We start from the raw sequence: 22,614 nt of genomic DNA on the forward strand, positions 1-22,614 counted from the left end.
AAATTATTATAATTTTATTTATTATAACATTCATTATAATTTATTGTAATTTTATTATAAGTTTATTGATTATAATATTTATACTATTTTGTCATACTAAATTGATTGTAACACTTATTATAATATTATATTTATTATAACATAAAATTTATTATATTATTTTTAGTGCTATGCTTCCTATCTATAATTAATGCTGTTATGTGCAGCTTAAAAATCTTCATGGCAATCAATGCCAGCAGTAGATGAATGTTCAAAATAAATCCATATACCAAAAGATTATTTCCCTTGTAGACATCTGATTAGGCTGAAATTATAGTTATGTTCAAAAGCTCTTTTAAGTTTTGAATTTCAGTGAATCTATTTAGGCTTCATGAATAAGTGCATACTTCTAGGATAAGCTCACTTTCCCTGACTTTTTTAAAAATTGAAATTAATATTAATGTATGATATTTGCTTTGTTTCCCACAAATGTCCAGAATAAATTTACCCTGCAGAGTCCAGCTTTGCTGAGTGGAAGTAATTTGGAAAGTATATCACATTCCAACACACTAAAAAGTGAATATAAAAATAAGAACCTAAGGACAAGTACTACCTCCCTCAAAGACTTTTTTTAAAGGAAATTACCATTTCCAGTATAAATTAAATGCTGTGCTCACAGATGGACAAATGTAAAAGCCCTGCCTACACTATTGCCCATAAAGTTGTTATTGTAGTTTGGTATGTAGGAGTTATACTGCATGGGGAAAACCAGCTCCATACAAATGTTCTGGTTTTAAACATATAAAATTACTCTAAGTAATAAAAGCTGAAGCAGGAAATCTGAATATTCCAACTTGAGCTAAATTGTAACTCAGCTATATTCATAAAAAACCAGGAATGTGGAATTACAGATTTAGTACAAAATTGTAGCAGGACTTGCATGAACTCAAAAATGAAATGGAAAGGAAAGCCAAGATCATATATCATATATCATGATGATCATGATATCATCATGTCAATATAAAAGGCCCGAGGGGAATAGATAGAGTTGAAAGCAGATATTAAAGAGGATAATGATCAACACAAGCTGTAGATTCTGTTGCTAGAATAAAAATATTACCAGTATTGTACTAAAAGAGCTTAGTGTAGAATATAAGCAGATTTTATACTTACTAAGGGGAGGTTCTAGATGTAAAGCCAGGAATTGCAAGTCCAGCAAGTAGAACCTGACTGAACAAGATATTCCTTGATATTCCCAAATGGCTTTTGACAATATCTGGAACACACACATACAAATTGCTGGGTGTGAGGTGAGTGCAAAAAGTATCAGACTTTTTGGTTTTTCAAGACAGGGTTTCTCTGTGTAGTTTTGTGCCTGTCCTGGATCTCACTCTGTAGATCAGGCTGGCCTCAAAATCACAAAGATCAGCCTGGCTCTGCCTCCCAAGTGCTGGGATTAAAGGCATGCGCAACAGAGAAGAACCAAAGAGGGACACATGAACCACCCTGGGAAGGGGAAATAGATGAGATCTCCATGAGTAAACTGGGGATGAGGGGTGGGCAATGTAGGGTAGGGGGTAGGGGATGAGAGCATAAGAGAATGGGATGGTTGAACTGGAACAGGGAAGGAGGGGGAATGCAGTGAAAGAGATACCATAATAGAGGGAGTTATCATGGGGATAGAGAGAAACCCTGTGCTAGGGAAGTTGCCAGGAATCCCCAAGGATTACCCCAGCCTGGGCTACTAGCAATAGTGGAGAGAGTGCCTGAACTGACCTGGCTTGCCCCAAAGATCAGACTGGTGAATACCCTAACTGTCATCACAGAACTTTTCTCCAATGAAAGCAGATGCAGAGACCCACAGTCAATCACTAGATAGAGCTCCAGGAGTCCAGTCAAAGAGAGGGATTCTACAAGCAAGTGCATCAGGATCATGATGGGGAAACATGCAGGGACGACCAAACCAAACTAGAGGGAACTCATGACAGTTGAATCAAGGGCTGTGGAGACAACATGGGACTGGACTAGGCCCTTTGCATGGTGAGACAGTTGTGTAGCTTGATCTGCTTGGGAGACCCCCTGGCTGTAGAATCAGAATTCATCCCTGGTGCATGAGCAGGCTTTGTGGAGCCCACTACCTGTGCTGGGACACCTCGGGCTGACTTGAGGCAGGGGGAGGGGCTTGGATTTGCCTCTACTGAATGTGCCTCCACATGGGAGGCCTTGCGCAACAGAGTGGGGTATGGGTTGAGAGGGGAGGCTGGGGGAGCTGGAGGAGGGAAGAGGGGGATCTTTGGTGTGTAAAATGAATGAAAATTTTTTCTTAATTGAAAAAAAAGTATCAGACTAAGAAAGTGAGTAGAAACACTCAAAAACAAAAAATATTCTGAAATTTAAAGAACAGTTTTTAAAAAGTCATTTTTTTCTTTTTATTGAAAATAGTTTTTTTTTTCACGTAATATAGGCTGATTACAGTTTCCCCCCCTCTACTCCTCCCAGTTCCTCCCTACCTCACCTACCATCGAATTGACCCACCTTCTGTCTCCTATTAGATAACAAACAGGCTTCTAAGGGCTAGTGGGATAATAATAAAATATAAGATAAAACAAATGAACACATAGAAATTGGACAAATCAAACAAACAGAGGGGAAAGAGCCCAAGAGAAGGCACAAGAAACAGAGACCCACTCAGTCACACACTCAGGAGTCCCATGAGTACACGAAACTAGAAGCCATAATATATTCAAGGGACTTGTAGGGTAAAAAGAGAAGAAATATAAATATACTTGTATATATTTGTTTTATAATATATAATTAAAAATAAGCTAAAATTTAAAAAAACAAAAAACAAAACTTGAAAAAGGGAGAGCCCTGATATGGGACAGGAAACCACCAGAGGTGCTCCTGAGTTCACTCTCTCTTGTCCGTCTACTGCTGGGCATGCAGCGTCCCCAGTGAGACTCCCTTGGAGAAAACGGAATTTGTATTTGCAAGCAGTTATCAATTGGAGATAGCTTCTGGGTTAGGGATGGGGGCTTGTGTCTTCTCCTTTCAGCTCTAGGACACCAGCTGGGTCAGACCCATGCAAGTCTGCCTCCATCTCTGGGAGTTTACATGTGTCTTGATCATGTTGCTTTAGAAGGCCTTGTTTCCTTCATGTCCTCCTGCACCTCTGGCTCTTGGCCTCTTTCTGCCTAGGGAGCTCCCTTTCTGGCCTCAGGATTTCCATCATGCCACTCAGCCCAGCTTTTTCACATGTGGGCTTTAGGAGATGAACTCAGAAGCTCATGCTCACTAAAGCTAGCTCCCTAGCCCAGTCTTGTTTATACCGTGGATAATTAGTAATCCACAATATTGAATAGTTGTTTTTAAATTGTATTCTCCCACAAGGGGGCACTGGGCCATCAACTGAGGAAACTAGGGAGCCCTAGAAGCAAGGTCTTATGGGAGCAGTGTATAAAGAGTAAACAGCATAATTCTACTGCCACACCAAGAAACCATTTTCAGAGTGGATAGATACTTTGTGGCATTGTTATTCCTTGGTATATTTGAACTTATAGTTGAACTTTAGGATAAAATAGTGGGTTGGAGGCTACTTCTGTGACAGCCAGGAAGGAAAAAATGTAGAATACTGCTCACAAAAAGTTTGTTTCATCCTCTGCATGGGACTGGAAAAAGCTGCCCAGTAAGCAAATCCCCACAAAAAAAACCAGAGGAGATACACAACAAACAGATTCAAACATTAGAACACAGAAGCATAGGAAAATGAAAAGGCAAGGCAATCTAACTCCATTGTGCTGAACTTACAGACATGGACATTGGTAAAATGCCAGGTGATGATGTTAAAACATTTCCAGGAAGAAGTATCAGTGACCTGAAAGAGCAGACAAAAAAGCAGATTAACTGAATACAGACCCTAGAGAGGAAAATCAACAACACGGGGAAAAGAATGGATGAAAAACATGAGCAACATGGAAGAGGAATTCAGCAAGGAAATGAGTTTCGTTGTTGTTATTTTTTTAAGAAAAATGTTGAAAATGAAAAACTCAAGAGTCAAATAACAGTGGAGGGGATGGAGAGATGATTCAGCAGAGAAGATCAAATACTATTGCAGAAAATCTGAGTTGGGGTCCCAGTACCCATGTCAGCTCACAACTTCTTGTAACTCCAAGTTCAAAGGACCCAGCATCTTTGGGCATTGTGCTCAAACATACATACACTTATAGTATTCAGATTCTCTTAAGGAACAGAACTTATAGAATGAACATACATATGTTTGATGGATGAACATATATATGGTTTATGAAAGTGGCTTACAGGCTGAGTTCCAACAATGTCTATCTACCAAGGGAAGATCCAAGAACCCAGTAGCTGTTCATGAGGCTGGATGTCTCAGCTGGTCTTCAGTACATGCCAGCATCCTGAAGAAGTAGGCTCTAATGCCAGTGAAGGAATGAACTTGCCAGCAAGAACAAGGGCAAACTGGCAAAGAGTAAGCCCTTCTTTCTTCCATGTCTTTATATAGGCTGCCACCACAAAGTGTGGCCCAGATTAAAATTGTACCTAACCACCTCAAAAGACTTAGATTAAAAGTGGGTCTTCCAACCCCAAGTGATTTAATTAATAAAAAAAAAAACCCTCACAGGAGTATCCAGTCACTTGGTTTTAGTTAATTCCAGTTGTAGTCAAGTTGACAACCAAGAATATCTATCACACTTATTTAGAGGTAAAAATAAAATCTGGGGCTGGAGAGATGGCACAGCAGTTTAGAGTACTTGCTTCCCTTACAGAGGACTTGGGTTCTATTTTCAGCACCCACATGGAGGCTTTAATCCCAGCACTCGGGGCGCAGAGCCAGGCAGATCTCTGTGAATTCAAGGACAGCCTGGTCTATAGAGCGAGATCTAGGACAGGCACCAAAACTACACAGAGAAACCCTGTCTTGAAAAAAAAATCCGGGGCTGGAGAGATGGCTCAGAGGTTAAGAGCACTGACTATTCTTCCAGAGGTCCTGAGTTCAATTCCCAGCAACCACGTGGTGGCTCACAACCATCTGTAATGAGATCTGGTGCCCTCTTCTGGCTTGCAGCTTGCAGGCAGAATACTATACACATAATAAATAAATAAATAAATAAATAAATAAATAAATAAATAAATAAATAAATAAATAAATAAATAAAAGAAAAAATCCATAATTCCAGTTCCATGGGTTCCAACTCCCTCTTCCATCCTGTATGGGCACCATGTGTACATACACGAAGACAAAATATTCATGCACATTAATGAATCTAAGGGTTTTTTTTTTAACTAAAATCTAAAAACAAAACAAAAAGAGAGCCTAGAAAGTGACACCAACAAGTCAGAAGAAAGAGTACCATCAAGAAAGCACAAGGCTGATGGAAGACAGTGTTCAAATATCAATAAGGAAACATAACATCCAAGAACTCCAAAATATGATCGAAAGACAAAACCTAAGAATCCATAAGATAGAGGAAGGAGCCAAGGTAACCTGAAAAAGCAGAGAGGATCAACTTAAGGAAATTATGGCAGAAATTTCTTCAAATCTAGAGAAGAAATAATCAAATGCAAGAAAACATAACAAAATAGACATAACTAGAGGAGAACTTTTACATTTTTGTAATCAAGATGTCAGAAATATAAAGCAAACAAACAATATTAAAAGGCTATAAGGCAGTGATGCCAACTCACCTCCTGTCTTCTTTAGGGTTTCTATTGCTTCGATGAAACACCATGACCAAAAAGCAAACCAAGGAGGAAAGGGTTTATTTGGCTTACACTTCCACATCATTGTTCATCATCAAAGGACAGGACAGGAACTCAAATAGGGCAGGAATCTGGAGGCAGGAGCAGATACAGAGGCCACAGAGAGGTGCTGCTTACTGACTTGCTCCCTTTGGCTTGCTTGCTCAGCCTGATTTCTTATAGAACCCAGGACCACCAGCCCAGGGGTGGCTCCACCTGCAATCGATTGGGTCCTCCCACGTCAATTACTAAGCTTGATCTTATAGAGGAATTTTCTCAATTGAGGCTCCATTCTCTTAGAAGCTTGTGTCGAGTTGACATAAAAGTAGCCAGCACAACTGCCCCCAGTTGACACACAAATACCTCACTGTTAAGCCACAACCTTTCCTTTCTTTGCCATTCCCAAGATCACACATTAATATTAATACAATATAAAACATTTTACAAACTTTAAAAGTCTCACAGTCTTTACAAACTCAAACACATTAAAATTCAGTCTCTTTAAAAATCCAAAGTCTCTCTTAAAAAACTAAAATCTCTTTTAAAAATTCAGTCTCTCAGGATTGGGGATTTAGCTCAGTGGTAGAGCGCTTGCCTAGCAAGCACAAGGCCCTGGGTTTGGTCCTCAGCTCTGGAAAAAAACAAACAAACAAACAAACCAAAAATTCAGTCTCTCAACTGTGGGCTCATGTAAAGTAAAAAACAAATACTTTAAGAGGGAGAACTAGGACACAGTCACAAACAAATCAAAGCAAAACTCAACTCCAAGAGTATAAATAAGTTGGATTCACTCACAACCTTCTGTACTCCTCCACATGGTTTGGGTTAGTTCTCAGGCTCTGCTCTCTGTAACAGACAGCTTGTCCTATAGTTTATAGCCGGCTCCACTCCATTGCTGCTGCTGTTCTTGGTGGTCCTCCTATGGCACTGGCATCTCCAAAATGCTGGGGTCTTCTGCTGCAACTGGGCTGCACTTTCACTAATATCCTCTTATGGCTCTTTGTCTGGTACCAAGCTTCAACTTCTCTACATGACCCCTTCAATACTGAGACTTTAATCACCAATGAGGTTATACCTTCACCAATGGCTTCTTCTGGCCTCTCACAGTGCCCAGCCCCACCTGCTCTCCTTTACCCATTCATGCCTTCAAAACCAGTACCAGCTGGGTGACTCTTACACTACCAAGTTCAGCTGCCAGAGTGAGGTACAACCTTGGCTGCCTCTGGAACACAGCTTCTGTGAGCTCTCAAGAAACACTTCCCAGAAGATTTAACTCAACAATTCTGGTCTCTTCTTTAATCACTGCTAATTTCCCAGCAAAGCAAAGGTTTCACTTTAGTTGTTCTGGTATCTTATTAGTTACAGGTGATACATTCAGCTGCAGCTAACCAGAACCATAGAACCTTAATTCAAAATGACAAGTGACCCAATAGAGACTTTAAACTTCCCTTTGAAACTTCCCAAGCCATGCCTCCATTGTCTGCATTGCCCTCAATATTCTTATCTTCCAAGCTCCTCCAGAACATCTCACCAAGCACTGAATACTCAATGACTTTTCTTGCACAAAGTTCCAAAGTCCTTCCACTATCTTCCCCAAAACAACATGGTCAGGCCTGTCACAGCAATACCCCACTACTGGTACCATCTTGTATAAGTTAGGGTGTCTACTGCTGCGATGAAACACCATGACCAAAGGGCAAGTTAGGGAGGAAAAGATTAACTTGGCTTACATTTTAAAATGATTGTTTGTTCATCATCAAAGGAAGACAGGGGAGGAATTTGGATACAGGAGCTGATGGAGAGGCCATCGAGGGGTGCTACTTCCTGGCTTGCTTTGCATGACTTGCTCTGTCTGATTTCTTATAGAACTCAGGACACCAGCCCAGGGATGGCCCCATTCACAATGGACTGGGCCCTCCCACATTAATCACTAATTAAGAAAATGCCCTATATACCCTTGGCTGCAGCCTGATCTTATGGAGCATTTTCTCAATTGAGGCTCTGTTCTCTTAGAAGCTTGTGTCAAGTTGACATAAAAGTAGCCAGCATACCTACAAAGGCAGAAATAATCAGAATAACAGGTCTCTTGTCACCAACCCTCAAAGCCATGAAGGAAAGTTTATAGTAATGAATGCTTACATTGAGAAAGTTTTGTTTAAGTTCTCTAATAAGGCACCTCTTAAAAACTAAGAAACAAACAAGAACAATCCTAAAGGCCACAGATGTCAAGAAATAATAAAGATAAGCAAGAAATGAATGAAATAAAGACTGAAAGAACAATGTGTAGAATAGATCAATGAGTTGGTTCTTTGAAAATGTCCTAGAAAAAATAACCAAAAGAAGAGATGACCCAACTTAATCAAATTAGAGATGGAAAAGGGTGAGGTTACTTCAGATTCCAGTGAAATATAGAGTCAGTAAGGAATACTTTGAAACTCACATTCAAAGACAAAAACTGAAATCTCTAGAAGGAATAGATAAATTTCTATACAGATATGACCCATTATAATTAAGCCAAGAGGATATAAATACCTAAACAGATCCACAGAAATAAATAAGATTGAAACAGTAATAAAAAGTCACCCAATGCACAAACAAATGCAGATGGATTCACTGCTAAATTTTAACAAGCGTCAAAGAGAAGTTAACACCAATGCTTTGCAAAATGGTTCCATAAAATAGAAAGGGGAAAACTGCCAAACTTATTCTATAAGCCAACATTACACTAATACCACAACTGGATAAGACATAACAAAGAATGAAAACTGTAGAACAATTTCCCCAGCTGAACATAGGTGTAAAAATACTCAATAAAATTCTTGCAAATTAAATTCAAGAATGCACGAAGAAGACCAGATACCACGACCAAGCTGATTTCATTCCAGGGATGCAGATTTGATAAAGCACACTCAAATCAGTAAGTCTAATTCAGCACATAAATAGATTTAAAAACAGAAAAGGCCTTTGTCCTCAACAAAGTTCAACATCCCTTAATGATAAAATACCTGAAGAAATTAGGAAGAGAAGGGGCATACCCCATCATAATAAAGGTTATATATGCAAACCTATGGAAAACATTATTTTAAATGGGGAGAAACAGAAAAATCCATCTAAAATTTAGAATGAGACAAGTGTATTCACTCTTTCTACTCTAGTTCGACATAGGCTTGAGTCTTAGCTTCAGAAATAAGACAAGAAAAAAAGGTGGGGGGACAAATGGGAAAGAGAGAAGTCATATTATTCCTATTTGCAGATGACATTATACTCCGTTTAAAAAACCTGAAAGATTCCACCAGTGCTGCGGGCCACAGGAATATCGTAAGAACTCAGCTGGTTATGGCAAAGTCACTACGTGGAGGAATCAGGGAATTCCTCCAGAGGAAGCCAAATCCCAAGGAGTTTTTGGTGTTACTTGGCTTGTTATATATCAGCTGTATTCTGTTATGAAAATCATGTGTGCCTTCATAGTTTTTCCAATTGACTTTCCCCTAAGAGGGACTAACTGTAAACTGATCACTCTCTGGACATACACATTCCAGGTATTTGGAGAACAGCCTTAGGAAAGGCTTTCTCTGGAATCAGATTATCTCCCTTAGCCACTTTCAAGGACTACAGGAAACACCACCCAGGTGGGCATCCATTGTTAGTCCCAGATGGACTAACAATGATAACAGCCCACATGCAAGTCTCCTGACTTACGGTAAATTCCACAAGGAAACGCCGCCTAGGAGAGGTGGACGTTAAGTAATAGTTTTACACAATTTAGCTTGGACCCTCCCTTTTATATACCGAGGCTTCCAGGGTACAAGACAGAGAAGAGAAAAGAGAATGGAAGAACTAGATGGGTAAGAACTTGAGAGGAGCAAACTGAGATGGGGAAGAACTAGATTGAAGGGCTAAAAGAGAGGACTAGAGGAACGAGATGGAAGATGAGGAAGAGCCAGATGGGGAAGAACAAGATGAGGAAGAACCAGATGAGAGAGAAGGAGACTGGAGAGGAGCTGATAGGGGAAAGAACTAGATAGATGAGAACCTAGAAGGGACAGAACTAGATGAAGGAATTAAGATAGAACCTAGAGGGGACAGTAGGTAATATAGAGATATCAGGCAAGAAAGGAGCTAGACATGAGAACAGAACTGAAGCTGTGTATAAAGGATATTATGGCAGAGGAATTAAAACAAGTGGATGATAGAGCTCGGTGTGCTGAGATTCTATTTCCTGAAAATAGTCCTCGCCATTAGTAGTTCTCTCTCCTGAGCCCCTGGGATGTATAATATTGAGGCTGGTTCCTCTAATATTATACAAGACACCAGAAAACTCTTGCCTATATAAACACTTTGAGCAGAGGAGCAGGATACAAAGTCAACACACAAAATTCAGTAGCTTTTCTATATATCAATAGTGAATTTACCGTCAAAGAAATCAGGGTGGGAGGAATACAATTTACAATAGTTTAAAAAAATACCTAGGATTAAACCAAAACAAGAAAGTGAAATACCTCTAAAATGAAAAGTTTAAGATAATGAAGAAAGAAATTGAAGACTTGAAAAAACAAAGATTTCCTGTGTAGGAAGATCAACAGAATTAATATTTTGAAAGTAGCTACATTACCAAAAGCAATCTACACACATAATGCAATCTCTATCAAATGTTCAATGATATTTTTCATAGAATTAGAAAAAGAAAATCCTAAAATTCATATAGTCACAAAAGACCCTGAATAGCTAGAGTCATTCCTTTTTAAAAATTTATTATTTTTATGTGCTTGACTGTTTTGCCTGCATGTACATATGTGCACCATGCATGCCTGGTACTAAAAGGAGCTAGAAGAGGGTGTCAGATACCCTTGGAACTGAAGTAATAGGTGGCTGTGAGTCATTATGTGGGTCTGAAACTGTAAGCGAGCCCCAATGAATTACTGTCTTTTATGAGAGTTGCTGTTTCCATGGTGTCTCTTCATATCAACAGAACACTAACTAAGACAGAGGTTGGTACCAGAGAGTGGGACATTGCTGTTACAGGCCTGACAATGCTGTTTGTTGGTAGAATGTGGACTTTGGATTAGGAAAGCAGTTGGATAATTTGAGTTAGGCTTAATGGGTCATACTAGTAGGAGCATGGAAAATGATGCTGAGGGAAATTTGAACTGTGGGGGGTCCAGCTCAGGAAATTTCAGATGGAAAGTGGCCTAGAGATCATTCTTGCAATATTTTGGCAAAGAATGTGGCTGCTATTTGGCTTTGTCCAAAAAAATCTTCCTGAGGGTAAATTGCATTAATGGCATTGGCAGAGGACATTTCAAGACAGCCTAGTATTGTTTGTGTCATGTAGCTATTAGTGGCCACTCTTGTGTTGGTCTATGATGAAAAAGAAGAAGCTGAGAAAGGAAAAATACAAAATATACAGTTTGAAAAGAAAAGGAGAACCAGGAGGTTTAATGTTGCAGCCATAGTCCAGTGCTCCATGAGAGAAAGAGCTTAAAAGCATTATGTTAAATGCAATAAAGGGAGTGGTGACCTCAGAGCAAGACCCAATCTATCTATCTTCCAACTTGTAAAAAGGAATTAAAGAAAAGCTTAAGCAGTGAAGGAAAACAGTGAAAACAGAAAGCCAGATGCAAATGTCCATGTTCCAGCCCCAGCAAGCAGCAGAACTTGGCAACTTCAGCCACATGGTTCTGAATTTGGAGCCAAGGTGTAGTCAGATATTTCTCCAGTCCTGCCCAGCCCTGCAGTTAGGATGAATCTCTTGCACCAGCTCCCACCAGAGTCCCACAGCCACTTGATCCCAAGTAAACACACAGAAGCTCATATCAATTATGAATTGCATGACCATGGCCTATGGCTCAAGCTTCTTGCTAGCTAGCTCTTATAATTAAACTCAGCCTATTTCTATTAGTCTACATGTCGTCACATGTTCCATGAATTTACCTGTGTACCGTTATATGTTGCTCTCTGGACAGCGGGGTGACGTCTCCACCACCTCTGCCTTTCTCTTCCAGTCTCTCTCCTGGATTTCTCACCTGCCTCTAAGCTACCTTGCCATAGGCCAAACAGCCTTATTTATCAACCAATCAGAGCAACACATATTCACAGCATACAGAAAGACATCCCACATCACCAAGGACACAAGAAAAGGGTTGTGGAATCTCCCTCTGCAGCTAAGGAAAGCCACTGAGGCCAGGCATATATCAGGTGTGTCCCTACATTGGCCCCAATGTCTTTATCTGCTAATCCATCTTACCAGCCCTGAAGCACAGCCTTCCTTAAAACTTCATAACTTTGTCTAGTGTGAGCTCTTTCAGCTTCAACCGAAGGCACTGTCAGGTGTGATGACATGAGCCTATAATCCCAAGCTACATATCAACTTCAAAAGATGATTTATGGGACTTTACTTTTTATGGTGTTTTTGTTTGTTTGTTTTTACAAATGATCCACCAGCTCAGACATAGGTATCCTTATTTTTTTCCCCTTTGGTTTTTGAGACAGGGTTTCTCTACGTAGCTTTAGCACCTTTCCTGGAACTCACTCTGTAGCCCAGGCTGGCCTCAAACTCATAGAAATCCACCTGCCTCTGGCTCCTGAGTACTGGGATTAAAGGCAAGCACCACCACCACCTGGCCAGGTATTGTTATCTCAAAATACATTTTGCCATTCTATAATTGACTCCTGATTATTATGTTATCAGCTTGGAGACCAGCAAGAGTTAACAACCAAAACAAACAAACAACAATCAAACAAAAACCAATGTCTCAACTAGCTGTTGATCCAAGTGAGATAAGAATACTAATTTTCCTGCTACATCATCTTACTACAAAATAAACTTAAGTCCTATGTGTATGTCTGGATGTGGAGGATATTTTAAAGTTAAAGGTAATAGAGACTCGTAGGGTTTTTTGTTTTGTTTTGTTTTGTCTTGTTTTGTTTCTCTGTGTAGTTTTGTTGCCTGTCCTGGATCTTGCTCTGTAGACCAGGTTGGCCTTGAACTCACAGAGATCAGCCTGCCTCTGTCTCCTGAGTGCTGGGATTAAAGGCGTGTGCCACCACCGCCTGACTGAGACTAGTAGTTTTTTTTTTTTTTTTTTTTGGTTTTTCGAGACAGGGTTTCTCTGTGTAGCTTTGCGCCTTTCCTGGAACTCACTTGGTAGCCCAGGCTGGCCTCGAACTCACAGAGATCCGCCTGGCTCTGCCTCCCGAGTGCTGGGATTAAAGGCGTGCGCCACCACCGCCCGGCCGAGACTAGTAGTTTTATAATGACAGTGAAACAGCTTGTCTGAGACTGCAAAAATGACCCTCAACATTTTACCTCCTCCCCCCAAATGCAAACTTTGTTGTTTTTTCTGTTAGCACCTGTGAGGTACAGGTGTAGATGATTCTAGTAATGTAGGTTATTCTGAGAGTTTTTTGTTTTGTTTTATTTTGTGTGTGCTTTAGCATTTTTATGTTACAAAGGAACACAGGAATGGACCGGTTGAGGAAAAACCATTTAATAGACTCCGACCCTTATGGATAGAAGGGATGGTTTAGAGAAGACCCAGAGATTTGGGAACAGGCCTGCTTTGACTGAGATAATGTGACAAGTGAGGATGTAGGTGACATTCTTGGTGTCTAGCTAAGATGTTGAGGAAATTCTTTATTAGTTTTTATATTTTCTATGAACAAGAAGGGGATATAAATTAAGAGCAGAAAGACTGGAGGAATGGGAAATATGGCTAGAAGACCTCACTATGCAGACTAGTATCCAAGCTACATGATGACTCATCTGCCTTTGGGTGTTATGAGTCTGCAGCACCAAATTTCACACTTTTTGATTCTTAAGTAGCCCTTATGAAAGGCATAATGTCTAGAAAGAGTTTCCAGTTGGGCCAATAGTAATAATGGGGCCAAAGAATGAGGAGTACAAGCAAGATAATGCCTCATGAGTTTCACAGGACTTTCCTTGGGAGACTTATAAAGATTGGTTATTCACATTGAAAAGAGAGGGAGCAGAGATACCAAAGAAAACCTCCATCAAGTCCAGCTTGGTGAAATAAATGATATTGGTGTTACCTACAGGAGCATGAGTAACTTGTGAACAGTAACAGTACAGAAGAGTCCCACTTCCAGGCATTTTTGAAAACCTCTATATACTTTAGTATATCTAAGATTATGGCTAAGGCAGGAGTGAGTGGTGGTTGGAATATCAGAGAAGGGTGTTACGGAGTATTGTGATCCTTTCTCCTCCCTTTGAGAGGGAATGGCAACATTTTTCCCCCATGGGCCTTGCTACTTGCTATATAGGACTGTAGTCAGACTTTTCTTTTCTGCTTGCCAGTTCCCAAATCACCTACAAAGAGACTTAATATTAATTGTAAATGCTCAGCCAATAGCTTAGGCTTATTACTAGCTAACTCTTACATTTAAATTAACCCATATTTCTTTTATGTGCTTTGCTTTATGGCGTGGTACCTTCACTCAGTACAGCATCCCCATCTTTCTTCTCTCTGTGTCTGCTGGCATCTCTTCTGACTCTGCCGTCCTTCTTCCCAGAGTTCTCTGTGTCTGGCTGTCCCACCTATACTTTCCATCTAGCTACCAGCCAGTCAGCTTTTTATGAAGTCTATCCAACTGACAAACCTTCACAGTGTACAAAAAGATTATTCTACAACATATGCCTGTTGGTTTCATTGCCATGACTGCGTGGTTAAGGCCTCCAGAGGTCACGTGAGCCACTCTGCTTCATGATGGCATTCATCATGTCAAACCTGGAGGAAACAGTTCACACACTGAAGTTAAGCAACAGTGAAAGTTAATGGAGTTGAATTTTCAGATAACAGCACATCCTGGTGACTCACAACAGTTGTACAAAGAAGTCAAGTCTCATTAAGGCTTTGTGCTTTGCCCAAAAACATCCAGTGGATGCGTGACAGATCTAGTATTAGAACTCTCAAATGGTGGTGACAAACGCCACTTGGTGGCTGTAGATGCTTTATGGCTTGAATCCGGAATTTCCCCACACAAGCTCACATTTGAATGCTCAGTCTCTAGCTTGCTGCGCTATTTTCAAAACCGTGGGAGTCGAGCCCTGGCTGGCCAAAGTGGCTAGGGGTGGGCCTTAGAAGGTTATGCATGCTTCTGGTTTTGGCCTGCATGTCTGCTGCATGGTCCATTCCATGTGAAAATCCCTGCATGCTCTTCATGCTCCTGGCCCATGGCCCACTACACCCTGCCTCCTCACCACTATAGACGGCACCGTATGAAACAAAACCCAAATAAACATTTCATCCCCTCATGTTGTTCTGCAGTATGTTTTCACAGCGATAAGGAAAGTAGGCAGTGTAGGTGGGCACTGAGACAGTATGTCCAGTTATTTGGCAGAGAGGCAGTTGGAAGTATACAAACACTTTTCACCTAATTTAGTTGCATCACTGTAGACTCTGGAGTATTTATAACGCGTCTGCTTGCTTTTCCCCTTAACTCCATGGGAAACACTACCCGAGATGGCCACTGCATTCAGAAACCTTGTGAAACAACCCCCACAGCACCCCTTCTATCTCTAGGCCTTTTCTAAGTTCTGAGTCCACCTTATTCTTTCCATCCACTTTGGCTCCCAGGATCTGTGCTGGTCTCCAATTGCCGCCATGATAAATTACCACTAGGTTAGGCATTTGACACAAACTTTTATTTGTAGTTCCATAGGTCATAAATCCAGTATGGAGTCTCACCAGTATTAAATTATGGCATCTGAAGGGCTGAGTTACTTTCTGGAGGCCCTAAAGAAAGAAACATTTGCTTGCTTATTTTGGTCAATGGCGGTATTTAATTCTCAGCGATATAAGGCCTATTTATGTTCCACACCCTCGAACAGTTAGCTGAGGTCCATTCAAGCTTCTAGGGGCAACCCATGGTCTTTGGCTCATGGCCCAGGCTGAATATCCTGTCACATTTTGAATCTCTGCCCCAATGTGCTTCCATTTTAGAGGACCCATATGATTAGACTAGGCTTACCTCATAATTCAAGGTAATGAATGACCCCATTTCAATGTTTTTAGCTTTATTCATGACTACAAAATTCCTTCTGCTGTGTAAGGTGCTGTGAGGCATTGTTTTGTCTGCCACAGCATCTCACTTGCCATGTTTCATCAGATGATTGAACATGTTACCTGGCTTTGGGGTTCTTTATGTTGTTTCCATATTTGAAAGCCTTTTCTATTAATAGAACAACATCCGACGCATCTCTCATGCTTCAAATCATTCTGCCTCCTCCACCCAAGGGTCCTGGAGGATGAAAGGCTTTAATCTGGGCTCTGGTCTATTGTTTTAGCACCAGTCCTAACACCACTTCACCTGTCTTCCAATCATTTGTGCATTATTATTACTTTAATATTAGTAATAATAATATTTTTTTGGGGGAGGGCAGGGCCTCACTGCATGGCCTTGGCTGTCCTGGAGCTCCCTATGTAGATGAGGCTGGCCTCAAACTCACCGAGATCCTCCCACCTAATTCTGCTTCTGAGTGCGGAGACTAGAGGCATGCACCACCGCGCCTGGTCTCCAATTCTTTATAACGTGGGAAAAATGCTTGCCACTTGTTGTGGGACAAAACATTTCCTTGAGGGACGAAACACATATGTCCACTCACCCCAGAGAGCGATCCCAAAGTATGGATACCACCAAAGTCCAGTTTGGTGAACCAAGGAGTTTTATTGGGGCTGCTTATAGGAGTATGGATGAGGGGTTACTTAAAGGAGCAGAAATGACTCAAAGACAGCTGCGTCATGAAAGCCCATGCCAGCGTGGGTGACAGCTCACAAAAGCTTCGAATTCCGGAGTACACTACACAGCCTGCAGGTAGCACAACAGGCTGGAGAGTGTTCTTTCTAGGTGACTCTGTTCTAAACTAGGCAGCTCTGCTTCTTCCAGGCAGCTGGTCTGACTCATTATTGTCTTTGCAGCTCAGCTCCGCCTGTCTGAGGGGGACTGTCGGCTTCCATTGTCTACTCTGGCAGGGAGGGCCCTAGTGAGTCTGGTTAGTTTCAGGGACTTCCTGAAGTTATTTTGTGCTGTTTACCTTCCTGCTTAAGGAGCTTTCTGTAGGATGGAATGTTTTAATCTCGGAGGAATCTTACACAGCACCACTGCTCCTTCCTTGGGAAGGACTGTGAAGGTCCCACTTCTTATCCAAACCCAGCTCAGAGTTCCCCTTCCAGAAAAATCATCCTGGCACCTCTGATGCCTAGTTACAGCCCCGGACAGTGGTATTTTGCATTAAACCCACACCGCTGTGATTTTGTGTGTTTCATCAAGTCAGTCTTTATTTTCCGCTGCTACAGTCAATCTGCCCTTTCCTGAGTATGTATGTAGCTCTCTTTGAGCAGTCTCCTATACCTTCCTTTCTTTTCATTAAATTCTGGAAACTGTTAAGAGCTACATCATAAACTGTTGAGAAGATTAGAATGGTCACACACACAAATTAAATTTGTCAATACTATTCCCAACCCCCTGCACAGAGTTAGTGGAGCTAGTGAATGTTTAAGGGGTGGGTGGCTTCCTCTTACTCCCATGTGGGTGGTCCATGCCAGTTACCCTAGCCATCCAGGAAGCCCCAGAGTCGGCTTTGGCCTGGGGTTTCCTCTGGAGTCTCTTGTTCCTCAGGTAAAGGCGGTCAGTCATACTAGAGTGGTGTGCGTTTGAGTGTGTGTGTGTCCAAGACCACAGGTTTCCCACGAGGAAGCCAGTGACAGGCATTAACCCAGAGATGGATGGAATCCCACAACCGCTGACAATGGAAGCCACAAGATCTGCAAGCGCTTAGAATGTCGCTGGGTAATCTTAAAACGAGGAGGGAGAGAGCGAGAAAGATGGAAGGGAAGCAGGATCCAGAGACCTCCACAGATCATCAGCCACATATATGGGTTAAGTGCCCGGCTTGGTGCAAATGAGCGCGGCACTATTTGACCACATCGACTACGAAGGTGATCTCATTTATGCAAAGAAACAGATTCTCTCAGCCAGGTTTTGGCCGCCAGCGCTCAGAGGTCCTCGCTGCCCTGTGAGCTTCCATGCTGCCCATCGTGGGCAGCACCGTCCTGCACCGACCGACTACTGAGTACAGGGCCCCTTAGAGGTGCAGATCTATCCGTTCCGCCTCCAGCTCCTGGGCCATACGGCTCTGTCCCTGCCTCCAAGCCCCCGCCCTATTTGGTGGCCTTGGCTTCTCCTCCCGCCCAGCAACTCAGCTCCTCCCTACTGCCCCTTCCGCAGAGTCCCTGCCCCGGCCACGCCCCCTTCCCACCATGCCCCGCCCCTGACCTCCTCCCTGCTTCGCCACAGCAGTTTGGCCACTCCCCCTAGTCCACCTCCCAGCTCCGCCCCGGCCTACAGGCTCCGCCCCCGCCTCCTCCTGGCCCCGCCCCAGGGGCCAGCTCCACTTCTCCCGCGCTGGGGCCCGCCTGGGGTTGTTGAGGGTCCGGGAGCCCAGAGCGGTCCAGCCTCCCAGGATCGGCATTGCGGGACCGCCCCGCTCTTCTCTCGTCCCGGCGCCGCCGCGCCCTTCCTCCGAGTAAGTTGCCTCCCTCCTAGGAGTGGAGCTCTGGGAGCCGGGGGTGGAGGGGGTCAAAAGAATAGTAATGATAAAACCAGACGCTATTTTGGGACTTTAAAAGTGCTCCTGGGAGCGCACTTGCAGTTCGCCAAGAGTTTGGGCCCTAAGAGTGGGTGTGAGTGGGCGCGGGTGGGGAGTGTAAGTGAGCGTGAGCGTGTGGGAGCGCGCAGCTCGGTAAGTCCCATAGTTTTTATCGTGCCCGCGCCGCACTGTGGATCCTGGTTCCGATGCTGGGGATCTACCGCCTGGGCTCCTGCGTTGATCCTCTCTCCCCATCCCTCCCTTTCTTCTCTGGCTAAGTGTCCTGTCCTCTCGGTAACCAACCTCAAACGCTGAAGCAAGGGTTGCCTGTGTTGTTCAGGATGCCCCAGATTGCAGACCGAGATGCTGGCCTCAGATTGTTATCCAATCCTTCATTGTAAAACCGCCAGCGACCAGAGATTTGCTTTAAGATCGTTTAAGATCGTTAAGAAAGTTAGTTGTGTGCGTGTGTGCGTTTCTGAATGTCCCATGTGCTCACCCGAGGCGCCGAGCTTCTAGCACCTGCTGGGCGAACACCTGATGAGTTCCCAGAGCCTGATGACCCAGGACTGCTGATAGGCGTTTTCAAGACCAGTCTGATCAACCGACTTGGGCATCTGAAAGATGTTCATTGACTCAGCAACACCATGTTTCTAAACCGATTGATTTCCTAACTCACAGCACTAGCAACTGTAGTTTACTGCCCAGTGTTGAAACAGTAACGTCCTTGGGTTGCTTAAGTATGAAAATTTCATCCCGCTGTAAGTTATTTTTATCAAGGAGGGGGCATCAGTAACTCTCACAGCAGAGGGTATATTTCTACACAGCACAATTCCTTGATCACTTTGCTGCATCAAGCAGGCTTATTGCGCTTAAGTTGCTGAGTTCCCATCTAGTCATAATTTCTGGTTCTACCGCTAGTTTATTCTTGCTGTGTGTTTGCCATAGAAGTAGAATTCCCATGAAACTTCGTCCGCATCTTTGTTGAAAATCCTCTTGGATGCTGGCAGGGAAATGACACTTGGAATACAAATTATTTACCGAGGTGCATGGCTAACAAAACTTTGTAGCTAAAGACAAGAAAGAACTCTAGAAGGGTGGCTTTTAAGAAGCCGTTGTGCTCTGGTGGCTACAAGTTAAGAGTTGACAAATCACTTTCAGCGCTGCTTATCACAGCGGATATTTTTATCATGCCTTGAATCCTGTATTACACAAAGGTGTTTCCACACACTGTTTTAACTAAGGAAACATTATACTTTGCAGTGTAAACATATGACTCCATTTCTGTTTAAGGAAATAAATAATTATCACACTTAATTAAACACCTGGGAACATTTATTATTATTATTGCCACCTTCTAATTAAATCTGTCATAGGCAGTTAAGTCAACAACTTATTGCTAATATTCTAGCTAGTAATATAGTTATCTTTTCTTTGGTCTTTTGGGATGCTATTTCCCTCAATATAGATTAATCTCCTCACTACCCACCTTTGGAGTTTTTACCCGTAAACTGAGTAAATACAGTTTAGGAAAGTAGACTAGCTCTCCCCTCCCTGGAAAATGTGAATAGTTTAGATAATGAATGTTTTGTGTTTCCTGCTCACAGGACAGTTGTAGGTTTTTTAAGTCCTTACATCTTTCTAGATTTCCTGACTTAAGAATCATTAATAAATCATCACGTGGAGCAATGTGCCACCAAAAGGGTAGTGATCTTGCACTAACTGCAGACACTGTCTTCATTGGAGACTAACTCAACTGTGCTGTTCGTTCTCATGAGTTTGTGCTTACTGAGAAAGGTGATTGGGGGAGTTGGAAATCTCCTTGTTGTCTCTTAGCTTTCTGTCCTCGTTTGCTCTCTTTTGCGGTGACACCGTGACCAAAACTAACTAGTGGGAGGAAAAGTTTACAGGTAACAGTCCATCACTGAGGGAAGTCGAGGCTGGAACTGAAGCCGAGGCCATGGAGAAATAATGCTTAGTGGCTCGGCCCCCATGACTTTGCTCAGCCTGATTTCTTATAGAACCCAGGGCTACCTGCCCGGGGGTGGTACTGCTCACAATGGTCTGGGCCCTCCCACAATAATCATTAATCAAGAAAATGCCCTACAGAACTTGCCTCTAGGCCGATCTCAGGGATGCATGCCATTCCTCAGTTACATTTCCCTCTTGTCCGGTGAATCTATTGTGTGTCAGTCTTACCAAAATTAACCAGCACACTTTTCATTTGTGATTAGTTATGGTCTCTGCCTGGGTTTTGAGCGTAGGTAAGGACAGACTGTGCTGGGATCCTAAACAGAATGGCAGAAACCAGGGGCTAAGCGCTCCGTATTGGCCAGGCACGGAATGTTTCGTGAGGTCAGCTTTTTTGTAGTTTTCATTCTGTTGAAATCAGAGGAAAGGGTATGTGCAGAGAAGTGATTGCATCCAAACAGTGCTCATTAGGAAATGCCCAGTGTGAGTGTGTGTGTGTCGGGGGGGGGGGGGGGGCAGAGGGGGGGGGCAGCGGGATTCCTAAGGGAAATTTCAATAGTAAATCCTTGAGGTTGAGTGGGCCGTCATGTCAGGCACAGCACCATTAATCGTCGGTGCTGGAGTTAGCCCCGCTTTGAAGCAACACAACCCGTCCGTTCTTGGCGATTTCACTCGTACTCAGGTTTGAGCTCCACTCTTAGCAGAACGGCACCTCACCATTCTCTCAGTTTTGTGTCTGGTTGGGGTTGAAAGGATCAGAAACAAGGGAACTTCCAGGAGTCAGGAGAGAGATGGCAATGACGAACACCAGCCGCTTGTGTTCCCCAGGACGGGAAGAAAAGGCAGAGAGGCACTGGGAAGCACTGGGAATCCTAATCCCAGTGCGAAAGGGCAGCGACTTGGGCAATGAGGACATGCACAGGGCCAACCCAGTGACATGCTGGACAGCCTGTTCCAGTTTGGTATTTTTAGGGCTCTCTGGCTGATACAGAAACTAAGAGGGGGGGATACAGGTGGTGCCTGGCCAGAGTGGCTTTTGTCACCTTGCTGTTCCGTTCCTTACACTGCCCACATCCTGCATTTAATACCAAAGCATACAGTAAGAACTTAACAAACGCCCCAAACATGCTCTTAACAACTCAGCGTTAATACTTCCTTGTAGCTAAGAGTCCACTTCATTTTCTGATATCCCATATCTGGTTTGGGTGACTGTGGACTGCAGTTTCTAGACTTTTCGTCTTTGATGTCACTGTCCAAGAGTTGGAAATGAATATTTCATGGAGAGGAGAAAGGAGAAAGGAGAGAGAAAGGAAATGTCTTGTCACAAAATGTAAGTGAAAAATAATTCCCAGTGCAAGTCGGTTGGTTTTTATTTTTTTTTTTATTTTGGCCTGAAGATAAAGAAATGAGTTAAAAATAGAGGGCGGATGATTCCAGAATGTCAGTCAAGAGGCACCTTAGAAACCACTTCTCAGTGGTCTTAGACCACAACAGCTAGGGTATTCAAATTGGGAGGTATCCAGTTCCTCAATCTAGTATGTAGGAGGTGAGTGAGCATCGTTCACTCTTGTGGCAGCATTAATTGTGCACTTAGTGTATGCTTGGTAGTTCCCAGCTATCTCCTGTGTGTCTACTGGCCCGGAGGCTGGTAACTTTGACAGAGAAAGACATCGGTGAGAAGGGGGTCCCTGCAGGTGACTGGATAGAAGCAAAGGGAACTAAAATTTTCTTAATGTTTCACAAAGGAAAGGTACTTCCTAAGGACAGTAAAACTGTTCTCAAAATAGTTTTATTTCTCAATGATTAGAAGCTATATTGGGCACATTTGGCCTGATGTCTGTTTCAAATAACCAATGACCGAACAGCAACCAACCCAATTCCATACTGTTTTCTTTCATTAGACCTTATGTCAAGCATGGATGTTACTTGAGAAAAGTGTTTGAAAATCTCCCTGTCTCAGCAGCAATCAGGGAATACCTACCCCGTCCTTTCTGGGGACAATGGCTTTTTCTGTAGAGGCCATTTATGGTTCAGGACTAAAGTGACTGAGGTTCACACTCAGCTGCAAGTCACTATGGTTGGCTTTGTCTCATCACCCTTTTCGTACAGAACTGGGGGGGGGGGCTGTAAAACACCTGATGTTTCTATCAAGGTGACTAAGGATGGGCCAGACAAATGGCTGCCTTCCACAAAAAGGAAAACACAGGGTGAGGCGGTCATTGGACTGTGCCAGTGGGGGAGCACTTCAGACCAGTTTATAAAGGAGTCTTAGGTTTAGTTCTTTGATAACGGAAGAG

General features: G+C 42.8%; 1 protein-coding gene across 2 annotated transcripts in view; it reads left to right on the forward strand.

Moving 5' to 3' along the window:
• Positions 1-18,125: 18,125 nt before the first annotated feature.
• Tnfaip8 (TNF alpha induced protein 8) overlaps positions 18,126-22,614 on the forward strand; it is a 116,333-nt gene continuing 111,844 nt past the window's right edge. Inside the window, exon 1 of one of the 2 annotated variants that reach the window (XM_015986513.3) lies at positions 18,126-18,283. In XM_015986513.3, coding sequence (XP_015841999.1) covers position 18,283 — 1 coding nt within the window. In that variant the 5' untranslated portion in view covers positions 18,126-18,282. Of the gene's footprint in view, positions 18,284-21,517; positions 21,648-22,614 lie in introns of those variants that run through there. The other variant, XM_076555241.1, reaches the window with a different exon arrangement.

Source organism: Peromyscus maniculatus, chromosome 19, assembly GCF_049852395.1.
Source record: "Peromyscus maniculatus bairdii isolate BWxNUB_F1_BW_parent chromosome 19, HU_Pman_BW_mat_3.1, whole genome shotgun sequence".
NCBI classification, from domain to species: domain Eukaryota; kingdom Metazoa; phylum Chordata; class Mammalia; order Rodentia; family Cricetidae; genus Peromyscus; species Peromyscus maniculatus.